The sequence below is a fragment of the Vigna unguiculata genome, chromosome 8 (genome assembly GCF_037176805.1).
Source record: "Vigna unguiculata cultivar grain cowpea cultivar isolate G323 ecotype 2 chromosome 8, ASM3717680v1, whole genome shotgun sequence".
In the NCBI taxonomy this organism is placed as follows: Eukaryota; Viridiplantae; Streptophyta; class Magnoliopsida; order Fabales; family Fabaceae; genus Vigna; species Vigna unguiculata.
Window position 1 is genome coordinate 31132995 of NC_140799.1, and position 15182 is coordinate 31148176.

A 15182-nucleotide genomic window follows, 5' to 3' on the forward strand; every position below is an offset into this window, starting at 1 on the left:
TACCAAACCCTAATAAGGAGATTTCTTACTTTCTCTCTAAAGACTATCCATTTAAAATCATTATTATGAATTATGAGACTCCAACTAAATTAAACTCCAAAGTTAAACAATCATTTATTAAAAGTCATAATTAAAAAATCTTCATTTATTGGTAAATTTTCTGGTAAAAAAAGCCGAGAGAGAGAGAGAGAGTGGTAAGTGTAGTTAACTTACATTGTATAGGAAGCCCACATAAATTCAGATTAATCATTGATGTTAATAGTACTTTCTTTACACTACCATGTTATTCATTCTATTAGTATTATAATTTATATTATTATTAGTATAAATTATAGATTCTAATACAGACCAAAGCATCATCTACCTATATAAAATAAAAACGGCATCTCCAATCAGAAAAATAACTAAAATCTAAATATTTTTTATACCAAATAAAAAAAGTAAAACAAAACTAATTAAGCGCTAGCTGAGTGTCCCATTCGTCTCAACAAGAACTAGGCGAACCGCAACAATCTCTACCCCGTTTCTGGCCCAAAACAACAGGGCCCATTCCTAAGCCCACCAAAGCCCGATTCTCCACCACGGCCTTCAAAGCCCGTTCCAGCGCCCCAACCTCCACCTCCTCTTCACCCCACTCCACCACCACCACACTCTTCGTCCTTCCCCCAACCGTCATCATTTCCGCGCGAACCGGCTTTGCCCGAACCGACCGGATTGCCCGTGTCACGTCTCGGTTCAGACCGGCCCGGTCCTCACAGCACACCGTCGCCTTCACCCTATTCGCCTCCCCCTCGCACCAACTCACCGTCGCCTCGTCGCAATCCCCGGGAAGCGGCCACGCCTCAGACGGAACCAAACCCGGTTCGCCGCCGTCCCCGCACGCCACTTCATCGGCCTGCTTCCTTAACCGTTTCACGTGCTCAACAACTTCCGCCAGCAATGACGCTTTATCCGACTAAAAAAGTTAGAATTTACTACATTATTACCCTCCTACCATGCAGAAACTAAATTCACACCAACTGAACATTTTTTCCAGAAGTGCATTTATTTATGATAAAAAATATATATACATAAATTTTCCCATAAGTTAAAATAAGAGTTCTACACAAAGAATGATAATAAGATATATAAAAAAAACTTATACAAATTAATTAATGTAATTTTCTAAAAAATTTCTTTTGGAAATTGTGATGGAGAAACATGTGAGTAAGTGAGTTGTATAATAATTAATGAACATGTTTTTCATTTTGTGGATAACCTTGGCGGCGTTAGGAAGGAGCGAACGTAAGGTGGAGAGGTGAGAGTTGATTCTCTGTCTGCGTCTCCTCTCGGCTTCCCTGTGACTCTTGCACGCTTCCGTTGATTTACGTTCAGCTTTTGATCTGGCGCCGTCGAACTCCACTGCCCTTTTAATCATCGAGTTGGGAACGTGGGTAGAGTCGTGGTCTAGCCAACTCTGGAACCCGTAGAATCTCCGAAAGGGAAGCATGTTTTTTCGTGTGTTACAATGAATGTTGTTGGTGTGTGTGGAAAATGAAGAGGTTTAAGGAGTGGGGAGAGGGTGATGTAACGATGATGTGTGAAGTGTCCGTTGTCGTTGTGGTGGCTTAGGTATACGGTGTATTGTTGGGCAGCTTTTTAGGTAGAAATTAGTGTGTACGTATTGTGTACATGAGAGACAGTTGGGTGAGGATCGAGGGAGTAAAGTTTGAACTGTTGTGGAACACAATGGTACATTTTTATTGTGTTGCTAAAAAACAAACAAATAAATAATAAATAAATAAAATAAAATAGGGTGTGTTGTGTTGCCCGAGGTAGAAGAAGGAATGGGAATGAGAAGTGAGAAAGATTGTGACCTTTGAGAGACCAGAGAATAAATTAGTGCCTGTACATTTGTCTACAACGGGAGACACTTTCTTCAGAAATTAAATCACTTATACCCTTTCTATTTTCTTTTATTTTTTTATATTTTCCTGTTTGCAGACAATGAATTTTCAAAACTCCTGGCTTTTTCTATGCCTTATTATCCCTTTCAAATCAATTTCACTGTAGTTTTCGTCCTAGCCTGTGCTTTCACGCCTTCTGCATCCTAATATGTTTATACGGTAAAAAAAGATCAAATTTTTTCTCTGTTGAAATGAAATATGTGTCTTAAAAGTTTATGTATATAATGTGGGTCGATATAAGTTAATGATGCATGTGGAAAATAGCAAAGGGTTAGGGAATAATAAGAAGAAGTAGAAGAGTTGATTACTACTAATGTTGGAAAAAAAGTGGAGAAAGAGATAGTGAGAGGAGAAAAATGTGGTAATATGTTGGTGAGGGTTGAAGGGTGGAAATAATGGTGGTGTTTGGTGGAAAAAGGAAAAGAAGAGTATGCAATCATTTTCAAAGGGGAAAACAACTGTTTTAATACTCTCATACGTATACTACTGCAGCCGGCGCCGACACCAACTTCTGAACGGAATCAAAACCAGACAGCGATGTGCTTACCCGACAACAACCTCTTTTACTTCTTGGATTCGATCACTTCTTCTGTATTCTCTGTATTCTCTATACTGTTTGTGCACTATGTTCATATACTCAACGTTTCCCTTTCACACACACCCCCTTTTTCTTTTTCTCTCTCCTAACATTAATTCATAAATCCTGGTTAACATAATCTTTACAATAATCACTTTAAAAAACCTAGTATACACATCAGGGTTTATATTTGAATATCACAGTCATGCACCCAAGTATTTCTCTTTTTTCCATCTTAATGTGTTTACTTAACACTCTTCAAATATAAGTTACAGAAAATTAATATAAACATTCTGAATTAAACCTCACTTGACATAACTCCAACATCATTCTTGTTATATTAAACTAATAGAAAATAACAGAAAAAAAAAACTATGGTTCCAAAAATGTTGTGAGTTTTGCCATTAATGTATACCTTCCCTGATGCTCTAATTAGGTGAGAGTAGAGAATAGATAAAGTTGGATGGACAGATTAATTATTGAGAGAGTCCATTATTCACTGACATGCATATATATATATTCTTTCTTTCTCCACCTATTGGTTTACCTTACTTACTACATTCCTTCCTTGTAGCTAGTGTAGCAGTTTAGGTTACTTTTTTGTGACAGTAAATGTATAAAAAGAATATGAATATGAATTATGTATGTATGTATCTATCAGTAACATAATGCATGTGAATATGTCGGGTGGGCCCCAGCAAGGGTAACAATGAAGAAGGAAAGATCAACATCCGATGTCAGTGCTCCGGCTGCAAGGAGCAGATGAGACTTTAGATGGCATCCCCCAACCAGCAGCCTGCAGAAGCCACATCATACACACCTAAGCTATATATCCTCACCTAATTTATTAATCACTTATATAATATGTTTTATTTCCTAAAACATGTTTTTCATCACTCTATTTGAAAAATGATTCATTTCTGTTTAATTTTTAAATGATTATATACATTTAATCCTTTTTATTGCTTTTATAACAATAAAATGTCACCACCAAGTGTTTATATTAAATGTACAAAAAGGGATAATTTATAATATCACTTGTTATATTCAATTTTAGAAAGTAGAAGGCTTGAAGGCTGAATTTATCCATTTGAAAGTCATAAGAACTAAAAACAAGGTTAAAAAAATATATATTTTCCTTCGTTAATTAGACAATAAAAGAAAACGTTATTAGTAATTTGATTATGTTATATTTAATTTACTTTCACATTTATTTTTAAATTATTTAAAGACCGAAATTTTGTTTCATGAATATTGTTGAAAAGTATCAAGAGGTGAACTCTAAGCTTATTTCAATTTTATAAAAGTAAAGGTTAAATATATTTCAGTTGTTAAACTTTCACACAAAATTTGAATTCGTTTTTGTTCCAAATTTTAAAATTGGTTCTCAAATTTAAAAAATGAGTGTATATAATCCTTTTAATCCAACTATATTAAATTTCTTTAACATGTCAAACCTATTTTAGATTAACATTTGAATTGCTTACACCATTTTACATGTTTTCACTTCAATGTTAGTTAGGAACGTCATTTAGCAAGCCCAACAAAATTAATGTGATTTGATTAAAAGAACTATATTAATTCATTTTTAAAAGTTTGAAAATCAAAATATACCAAAATTTAAAACAAATATGAATTTTAATTTTACATCAAAATTTAGATACTAAAAACATATTTAACCTTAAACTTAATTTATAAATCAAAATTTGCACTTACATATTATAATTTTATATAATCTCTTATCCGTATAAAATTTCCAACAGAAAAAAATCTCATCATTCTTATTACGAAAAAGACTCGAGGAATTGAACTATTACTATCTTTCCTATTTTTTATTTTTCAAATGTCATTTGAGAATATCATTACTCCTTTGAAAACCAGTGAAATATATATATTATTGATGGCAAAATATGAAGTGCATATATATTTTCTATTTGTTGTGGTAACAGTGGTATAGTTTGGATTGATATATAGTATGATTTTGACATGTCCATGATGCAATGAGCATGTCTCCCAGGCTCACTGTTCCATTCGATCTGTGTCTCCAATGGCTAAAGCTTATTAATTCGACCCCACCTCTTCTTCCATGCACTGCTCATTTATTTAACCTTTTATATGCTTGGCCCCCACCTATTCCACATCCCCTTTTCAATAGTAAAACAAAAGGGTCAAGCCAATGCTATTAAGGGTTTTAGGTCATATACCTTCAACAAATTTTCTATAACTTTTGTTTTTAGTATTAAATTTTCATATGACAGGTTTTCCTCTTGGTCCCTAATCTATTTTTCCCTTTTCTTATTCACTTCTTCTTGTTTCTGTCTATCATTAACTAATCATATATGACGCTTAAAAATATGCATTTAATTTAAAGAAACAAAAGTATACAAGTATGATTGGTCGATTTTACACAACACATTCATGCTTATGTTTTTTCTTCTGGTAGAATATAGCAAGATGAGTACATATGTTTCCTAGGTTTCATGGTAAGATTTATCTATTGCATAGGCTTGTTTTTACTCCATATTAGAAGATGAAACTACTATTACAAATAAGTATTTCAACCATTTACGAAATCGATTGTCAAATGAATAAAATTGATTGCAAACACTTATAACCATTTATAACCATTAGCAATAAACGATAACGAAAATCCTAGCTACAAAATAGTTAGTCACCAATTTCTAAATCGGTCGCTACAAAATCACCAAAATTTTAATCTCTATTTAGTTACCTTCAAATATATTGGACACCAATTGATCACTAATTAAGAGTATGATCACTTAACTAATTAAGAATATAAACATCCTAGTTACTTTAAATAATGCATTTGAAAAGTTTTAATCTTTTTGATTTGTACATAATACTAAGAAATAAATAAATAGCAAAAGAGACAAAAGGAGTAGAGAGGGAAGAAAAGAGATTTTCAATAAACATTGTCGGAACACATTACGGCAGAATATGTTATTCACAAACTACACGAAAATATAAATGTTTTTGGAGTTGTTTCACCCTCGTTTCTTTCTTCCAAAAATTACGTGTTTCTCTCCTTCATTCCATTGTTATTGAGCTCTTCTCTTCATTCTCAAAACTATTTACATTAATAGTGCTCTCATCTCATTGATATTTTTTCAATATACGAGTAAATAAAACATGATACACATTTTCTCATATATTTTGCTAAAAATACATTATTCACTTAATGTATTAAAGTTTATTATCTAAAATATTTAGAAAGTGAAGGTAAGAACTGTATACTTAAGAGATTATAGTTTAATGATAAAAAAGAATGAATGAGAAGACAAAATAATTTATCGAGGAAAGTAGAGTTTGTTTTATTCTTTGCAAGATTCTGCCATGGCCACGCAATTAATGATGCAATGGAAGTGGACCACCGAAAGAAAGAGTGAACTGGATCAAAAGGTTTTGCTTCCAAATCCCAATAAGGTTTCAAAAATTGATAAAGTAAAAGAAGGGAAAATAAGGATGAATTAGAAGGGGGAAAAGGTGAGACAAAAAGTGAGTGATACAGCAAATTGGGTTTGACTGTTAGGGCAAAGAATTTCTCACAGTATCAAACCCTACGGATGGTCTCATTCTTTGTCCCAAAAAGGCTGCATGCTTCCCCACCCATTCTTCCCATGCCAATTTTTTTTTAAGATATTTAAGTCACTTTAAATTGCACATAAATTATAAATTGGAACATTAAACAAAATATAAATATTTTAAAGTTTTGTGTAAGATATGGTATCACACTATAAAAAAAATTTGATTGGCTCGTTTTTAAATTTTTTTGATAAATATAGAAAAATTCATCAATAATTACTGATGACTGAAATCTATCAATAATTATCCACATGTAATTACTAATGAATTTTGGTCATTAATAATTATTTGGCAATAGATATTACGATTTGGTTTTTTGTTCTTCCTCTTCTTCTCTTCCACCTCTTTTTCTTATTTTTCGTCCTATTCTTCTTTCTTCTTTTTCTCCTCATCCTCCTCATCTTATTGTTCTTCTTCCTCCTTATTTGGTTATGCCATTTGTGGCCTCTATAGTCACTGTCTCCGGCTCTTCTTGCTCCTCTTTCTTCATTTTCTCTTTTTCTTTTCTTCTTCTCACATATATCAAATTAATTATAACAAATATTTCACATATCTCCATTTTACTGATAGAATTACTGACAAATTTTAAATAACTCAATTATCGACGAATTTATCAAAAAAATTTCAATTACTAACATTTAAAACAAAAGTAATTAACGACAGATTTACCAATGAATTTTACCATAAAATAGTCAAAGTCCAAAGTTAAGAACTTTGATGTTCATTTTATCGACAAATTCATTATAGGCAAATTTTTTTATTTGTAATAAAAGTCTAATTTTTATTGACAAATGTTATCAACAAATCCATTATGACAAATACTTTAGTTGGTAATTAAAATTTTAAAATTCATCGATAAATTTTGTTTCATTTTCAAATTCTTTTTAGCAATTTCTTGTAGTGGTCAATTTCTTAGGTAATTTCACTTAGGTCACACTGTGAATAAATCTCTCTATAATTAATCTTCTACAAAAAAATCGATCACAACTCTTTATTACCATTACAATATTTATTTTCTTTTAATTCTGTAAAATATTATTCACTAGTGTATCAACATGACCAACCAATCTATTAATATAAATTTAATGTATATTTTTTTTCTTGCAAGTATATGTTTGATAAATTATCCAACAGAAACTAACTTTCATTATTTAATTCATTGTGGGTCATGATTATTTTTTTCAATAATAAAGAATTAAAATAAATAGTTGAAAGACAATTATACCTAAAAATGTAGTAATTTCAATTTTATTAAATATAACTTGCCATCTTAGCTCAGTGGTAGAGCGCGTGGCTTTTAACCACGTGGTCGTGGGTTCGATCCCCACAGATGGCGTTAATTTTTATTATTAAGTAGAAAGAGGTTATATTAGATTGGTTCTAGAACAACAAATCTAATACCTTAAACTGAAAAGGCAAAAATGCATTTTTAACCCGAGCCACAACTCAAAGGAAAACCAGCAAGCCGACCTTTAAGATATCCTAGACTGCAGCAATATCGCCTGACACTGCTCACGAGGCACCATGCGAAACTCATTTCTAGACCGTCTGACGGGTGTGATGAGTTCAAACTTCTGCAATCATTAAATGTTTAAATTTTGAGGATTTAATATCATATTTGCATTTAAGAATTGATTTTTAGTTGTATAAAATCTTATTGGATATTCTTAACATTTAATAATGCAACTGTAATTTAATTTAGGTCCTTAATTGTGTGAATTTGGAATATTTCAAGTTACAAAATAAGTCCAAAATCATAATTGTGGAGAGGAATAATTCAGGAGCTAAATACACCTCCAGTTTTCATTTTTACACACTCCTTTTGCAATTGGGCATTTAATTCTGGAAAGGAATATTTCAGGAGCTAAATGCACCTCAAGTTTATTATTTTACACACCCCTCCTGCAAGTGGGTCATCTAAATCTGTTCTGCACCCCTACTTTTTACTAATTTGCACCCATCCTCCCACTTAAACTCCACTCAACCAGATTATGCCACGTGACCATCCTCCACTCACTAAAATAACCAATTATAGCTTGCCACGTCCTCAATCCTCCACTCACTAAAATAACCAATTGAAACTTGCCATGTCATCAATCCTCCACTCACTAAAATTTATTAATAATTACCGGCAGGTAATTACTAATGAATTTTGGTCGTTAATAATTATTTGGTAGTAGATATCACGATTTGGTTTTTTGTTCTTCCTCTTCTTCTCTTCCATCTCTTTTTCTTATTTTTCATCCTATTCTTCTTTCTTCTTTTTCTTCTCATCCTCCTCATCTTATTGATCTTCCTCCTCATTTGGTTCCACCATTTGTGGCCTCCATCGTCACTGCCTCTAACTCTTCTTGCTCATCTTTCTTTATCTTCTCTTTTTCTTTACTTCTTCTCACATATCTCCAATTAATTATAACAAATATCTCACATATCTCCATTTTACTAATAGAATAACTGACAAATTTTAAATAACTCAATTATCGACGAATTTACTATTGAATTTTACCATGAAATAGTCAAAGTCCAAAGTTAAGAACTTTGACGTTCATTTTATCGACAAATCCATTATAGGCAAAATTTTCTATTTGTAATAAAAGTCTATTTTTTATTGATAAATGTTAGCAACAGATCCATTATGACAAATACTTTAGTTGGTAATTAAAATTTTAAAATTCATCAATAAATTTTGTTTCATTTTCAAATTCTTTTTAGCAATTTCTTATAGTGGTCAATTTCTTAGGTAATTTCAATTAGGTAATTTCTTAGGTAATTTCAGATTTGGAATAAATCTCTCTATAATTAATCTTCTAAAAAAAAATCCATCACAACTATCTATTACCATTACAATATTTATTTTCTTTTAATTCCTCAAAAATTTATTCACTAGTGTATCAACACAACCAACCAATCTATTAATACAAATTTAATGTATATTTTTTTTTCTTACAAGTATATGTTTGATAAATTATCCAACAGAAACTAACTTTCATTATTTAATCCGTGGGTCATGATTATTTTTTCAATAATAAAGAATTAAAATAAATAGTTGAAAGACAATTATACCTAAAAATGTAGTAATTTCAATTTTATTAAATATAACTTGCCATCTTAGCTCAGTGGTAGAGCGCGTGGCTTTTAACCACGTGGTCGTGGGTTCGATCCCCACAGATGGTGTTAATTTTTATTATTAAGTAGAAAGAGGTTATATTAGATTGGTTCTAGAACAACAAATCTAATACCTTTTTATTATTAAGTAGAAAGAGGTTATATTAGATTGGTTCTAGAACAACAAATCTAATACCTTAAACTGAAAAGGCAAAAATGCATTTTTGAATCATCGTCCTCGACTACAATCTCTACAGCAGACGACGACGTTGGTGAGTGGCAATCAGCAAAAACATAAAATGGCAAAAATGCATTTTTGAATCATCGTTCTCGACTACAATCTCTACAGTAGACGACGACGTTGGTGAGTGGCAATCAGCAAAAACATAAAATACTCCAGCTTTTGAGCCTCATCTGGAGTGGCTTTCCCATTGAACTTTGACGGGTTGTGTCACATAAAATCATTCATACTATTATGTTGCGTTGGTGCTTGTACTGCCTACGGTTGTTATTACATGAGCGATCTCGTCAGCAGAACTTGCCGGATTTCATGGTGCACGTGCCATCTCTCTTTCATATTATTAATTAACTCGTTCAATTAAGTACAATCACAATACAATTTAGAGTCACAAAACATCAACTAGATGAGCTCACACCCCACAATCCCAAATTTTTTTCGAAAACCAGACTCTGATACCAAAATGGAACACCCTAACTTTGGGATGTCACGGAACGTTAGAAAATTGAACGCATTTGGTGGAAAAACACTATCATTGAAAATGTACTTAAAAAAACAAAAAAAAATGATTTAAAATAAAAAAATTATAATTCAAACATTAATTGCGAAAAGAAAATTACATAGTCTTCAGTATTTTATTTAAAACAACTAAACAAATTATAATAAACTTTCGAGTTCATCTCATCCTCTCAACGATCTACTTCTTGTCTGAATCTTTTGCATTATAAAATACTCCTGTATAACACACACGTCATACGATCATCGCACACACAACAAACACACAAACAAACAAATAGGGGTAAGCTAACGTAAACAATGATATACAAAAGATTCTTGGTAAAATAATACTTTTCAAATAAGTCACATCTATCCACTATCCAATTTCTCTTAAATACAAGATAAAAGTTTAAATAGTCATTGTTGTTTTAATAAACTAAAGAGCTACCCACACCACCAACATTAAAATATATACATATATATTTGACAAAGAAACCATGCAAGCAAGAAAGAAAAAGGACTAGGCTTATTGCAAACCAAAAGAAAACGTTAATTTAATGTGATTTGTACCAAACATAAATAAGGAAAGAGAAACTTCATTTCCATGTGGGCCATATATAGGCTTCCTACCAATTTACTAACTTGTGAAAAGAAACCATAAAGAGACTAAAACTATCCTAAACTAGGAAAACCTCCAACACACATGCACCCTTTCATGCTCCCATCCTTCTCACGTAATCTTTCACCTTTAAAGCAAAAGTGGGACTCATGGATAAGAAAAGTATAGAAACCTTGTACCCATCAACCAATAGAAAGTGTCAATGCAAAACGACCCCACTATCATGCACCACTAAAAATCTAAAAGAAAGGAAAACCAGAAACTTAGACCTCATGCATTTACATGAAAAAATAATGCAAGCAAGGAAAGAGAATTTGTATTTACATGTAGTCCCCACCCATGCACTTCTTTACGTGTGAATAAAAATTGAAGAAAAACCCTTCAATTTTTAATACCCTGACAGTCAATCAATTGTGTTTGGGCGTGAACCAATTTGGTACTAGCTTGAAAAAACATTCTTTTTTTCCAAACACGTGAAGAACCTGAGAATCAACCTTGTACCAAACAATTTCAGCAACCATTGATAGAGGTCGTACCCCACCAAATTAAAACAGATAAAATATAGTATGTGAAAGTTGAACCAAATCGTCTCCCAACGACCAATGTCCTTGTTCAAAGCTTCAATTTCCAGACAAACACAACACTATAACACAAGGGGGGGGGGGGGTTGGCAGATTCACAATGCTAATCAACATATTCAATTAAATGCGACAATGATTAAAACTTATTGACATCCTTGATTCAAACACAATTTCACTTATCATAGGCCACCAAATTAACACCTTTACCTTCTCTCAATCCACTAGATAATAACCCACTAAGCAAAAGTTACAATCCAACTTCATTATACAACTAAGCAATGCATACATCCTTAAATTCGTGACAGTCAAGCTACATACATTAAGCATGAACATAACCTAACCCAAATATATGCAATTAATCTGTAAATTAAGTATAAACAGATGAACCACATGCATTCCCCGAATTCAGAACAAAGAGACATGGCATATTTCATAAAACAAGCACAACCTCAAGGCTTCATTGCATTTTTCATCAAGGAGTCAATACACGAATTTAGCTAGACATGAAAATTGGGCAATAAAACACTTCAAAACGAAATTCACCAAAACAGAACATCAAACCCTAACCTACGAATTGTTCAAATGCAAATTCAAACGCAAATTCAAGAGCAAAAGAGAAATTTTAAAGCTTTAATTGAACAAAAAACGTTGTTGTGGCTTAAAAACCAAAAACTCCATTAATGGGTGTTGTTCCAAGTCAATACAATCCATAAAATGAGATGCCCAAGCTAGCAATTGAATTCAAAACGTAAAACCCACATTGGGTGCTGTCAAATGCTCATAAAAAGGATAAAACTAGTGCAAAAACGTGAAAAACGAAAAGAGAACCTCCATGGACACCCATCAAAGCTTGAAAACATGAAAATGGAGGCTGGAGAAGAAGAGATGTGGCTGCCATGCTAAATGACCTAAAATCTCATGGTCAAATCAATTTTGCCACTACTATTTACAAAAATGTCATTCTGCCACTCATAATTACAAAAATGCCACTACTGGGTCTCAAATGTTGGCCCATTCACTTAGATGACGTGGAAATGACGTGGAAATGATGTGGAAATGATGTGGCAACTCTCTTCAACTGAATATTAATGTCCAAGCTCCAAAATTGCTTCACCCAAATTCCTAAAAATAATTATAAACAAAAATTAGGCCAAATAATGTGAAATTAACCCAAATTTGGAACAGTGGCCCAATAAAGCCCAACAGATGAAAACACACTAAAGATAAACAATTAAACAATGAACAACTATCAAATGGGTACACAATGGGTACACAAAGGCTCGTGGAAAATAAACCCAGAAGCAACTTGTGCTTTAATAAAACCATTGTTGCGTCTCTGATGCAATCATTGTCGCAGGCAACCCCATAGGTGTAGAATCTGACTTCGGATCAGAACCATCACCACGAGTCTCGTGATTTCAAATCACCACTGCCCTGAAGCGAACCAGCTGCAAAACCACCTCCTGTGCGTGCCACCACCATGAACACATATCCACTGCAACACAATATAAATGCGACAAGAGCCAGTAAGAGATCGACTTCAACCCACCGTCGTCGAGAACCATCATGGTGAGAAAACCCACTGTGATTCTGCCTTGAAAGACGAAGGGGGAGCCTCCATCGATAGTGCTCGCAGACCACCATTGTTCCTCCTTGTGCCCTATCATCTCGAGTCTAGCATCTGAACCGTGAGGAACAGTGCACACCAAATCTGTCACTACTGCAATAACCCACCACGAACATCGAACACAACACCACCTACACCTGTTTGAATTGCAAACACAACACCATAGAGCACCCTCGCGAGTCCACAAAACCAGCAGAGGAACCCACCCTCATGCGGAAAACTAGGCTAGAATAAGTCGCCGTCACGAACCACCACCACTATAGGCGTGAACCGGATCGACGCCAAGAGCTCCGCTTGGACTGGATTTATTATCGTGCTGAAGCATATTCGTCGTGGCTTAAAAGATAGCCCATGGTATTGGGGATTTAGGGTTCGAAAAACCCACTCATCACATAAGAAGATCAAATAAAGGGAAAAGTTGTTGTCTATGGTATGCCACTGCACCGTAACATAATGACTAAAAACAAACCATGCCGCCCATAATTCTCCCTCAAGACCACGAAAACAAACAAATTTGCCCTACCAATGGAAACACAAAGTTGCAACCAAACAACCCCTGCACGCATGGAAATATACCCAACAAGCAAACTCCAGAAAATCTTATAAGCCTCACGTTGAGGTTCAGGTTTCAGCAATTAAAGTAAAGCCAACACCCACAAATCTTTCATGTAGACTCGTAGGTATCGCATAGCCAACGCGAAAGAAAACTAAACCCACGTTCAAACAAAAGGCCCAAAGAATTCATGCATTGCAGACTATAGTACCAACTCCACGTTCATGTTCAAGAATCATAAAACAACACAAGTATAAAGAGAGAAAAGAAATAAGGTGAAGCTTCATTAAGACAATTAAGTGGCCATACATACAAGAAAATAAACACACAAAAGGTTGGCTTCCCCCTACCTAGATTGCTTCTTTGACTCAACATTTCTCTCTTTTGTAGCCTCCAACTCTCGTTCTCTAACTCTCATGTGTGTGTCGTTTTTTCAAAACCCTAACCCCTTTTAATGTAAATACTTAACATGGCCCTCACTATCTCCTACGTAACACAAACAATATTATCCCTACCAGGTTTGAATCCACGCACCTTCACACCTCAAACACACTCTCCAACCACCAGGCCAATTACTTTCTCATATTACAATACTCACCACTTAATTATATACACATATCTGCAACATTAAATATAGTATTAAAATTTAAAATAAATAAAACACTAACTTGCATCACTTAAATAAACGTTCAACTACTTGAGTTAGTACTATTCCTTATCTTCTCTCTCCACATTAATTAACAATTAACTTAGAGATTTTCGTCATCACATTTATTAAATAAATATTTATTTATTTATTTATTTTTCCTAGGTCTTACACATAGGATCGATCTTCGTTGTAAGAACAAGAACTAATATTCATTCAATACAATTATGTACTTTAATACAAAATTAAATCTAACTTTATTTTACAATCATACGAGAGTGATGGGTAACTGTAACTAAGGTGGGCGAATGTGATGTTTTAATGTGGTCATGGTTTTGATCTCTACAAGGGTCTATTTTTTTTTATTATTAATTAGTTTAAAGCCAATTTTAACTAAACATGTAATGTCTTCGATTTTATTAAATGTAACTTGCCATCTTAGCTCAGTGGTAAAGTGCATGGCTTTTAACCATGTGGTCATGGGTTCAATCCCCACAGATGGTGTCATTCTTATTCTTTTTCAAAACTTAAGTACAACAACTTTATCTTATGTCATAAATATAATTTATAGATAGTTCCTAAAGTATAGATGTATTGTTTAAGCAATACTTTTGATTCATGATGTATTGTTTTACTTTTATGTTCAATGAAAAATATAGGAGTTATTTTACATACAATTGACCTAGGCTTAATTTAAATAGAATTAACTTTAATTTATCATTCTTAAAATTTCAATTCTATTTGATGTATATTAATTTAATTACATATAAATAACTATAACTCAAACATTTAATTTAATTTTCGTATTACATAAAGTTTTAGTCTCATTTATAATACTAATTTCAATCTAAGCTTAATATGATATAAACAATTTAACTATAACTTATTTACTTCAACGCTAATCTTAGTTATAGTAATTTCATGCCAATTTAAATTTTATATTGATATAAATTTAAATATTAATTTTAAATATTTAATTTATATTTTTATACAAATTTTTAATAAAATAATCTAATGAAAATAAAAAGTATATAAATTTAATAGAAAAAAAAAACTAACCTTGTACTACTTTTTTCTTCGCATGGACATAACCACCACGCGCTAATGACCGGTGAACCACCTCGAATCAACAATGTTCTGTATGATGTGGTATACTACATAAGTAGATATTAATGCAAGTTTAGGAGTG

General features: G+C 32.9%; 1 protein-coding gene and 3 non-coding genes across 4 annotated transcripts; 3 read left to right on the plus strand and 1 right to left on the minus strand.

Moving 5' to 3' along the window:
- Positions 1 to 230: 230 nt before the first annotated feature.
- Positions 231 to 1726, minus strand: LOC114195607 (transcription factor bHLH30-like). Its single transcript, XM_028086134.2, has 2 exons — positions 1259 to 1726; positions 231 to 955 (listed from the first exon to the last, which is right to left on the minus strand). Exons 1-2 carry the CDS (start codon positions 1487 to 1489, stop codon positions 485 to 487), a joined length of 702 nt encoding a protein of 233 aa, XP_027941935.1. The 5' UTR covers positions 1490 to 1726; the 3' UTR covers positions 231 to 484.
- Positions 1727 to 7390: 5664 nt separating this feature from the next.
- TRNAK-UUU (transfer RNA lysine (anticodon UUU)) lies at positions 7391 to 7462 on the plus strand. Its single transcript has one exon. It is a non-coding gene; the product is annotated as a tRNA-Lys (tRNA).
- Positions 7463 to 9228: 1766 nt separating this feature from the next.
- On the plus strand, positions 9229 to 9300 carry TRNAK-UUU (transfer RNA lysine (anticodon UUU)). The gene has a single exon. It is a non-coding gene; the product is annotated as a tRNA-Lys (tRNA).
- A 5125-nt stretch (positions 9301 to 14425) lies between these two features.
- TRNAK-UUU (transfer RNA lysine (anticodon UUU)) lies at positions 14426 to 14497 on the plus strand. The gene has a single exon. It is a non-coding gene; the product is annotated as a tRNA-Lys (tRNA).
- The last annotated feature ends 685 nt before the right edge of the window (positions 14498 to 15182 follow it).

Excerpts from the sequence above, each read along its gene's own strand:
- LOC114195607 (XM_028086134.2), bottom strand. The coding sequence starts at position 1,489 with ATGCTTCCCTTTCGGAGATTCTACGGGTTCCAGAGTTGGCTAGACCAC. Across the intron at positions 956-1,258 it reads TCCTTCCTAACGCCGCCAAG|TCGGATAAAGCGTCATTGCT; the intron begins GTTATCCACAAA and ends TAACTTTTTTAG.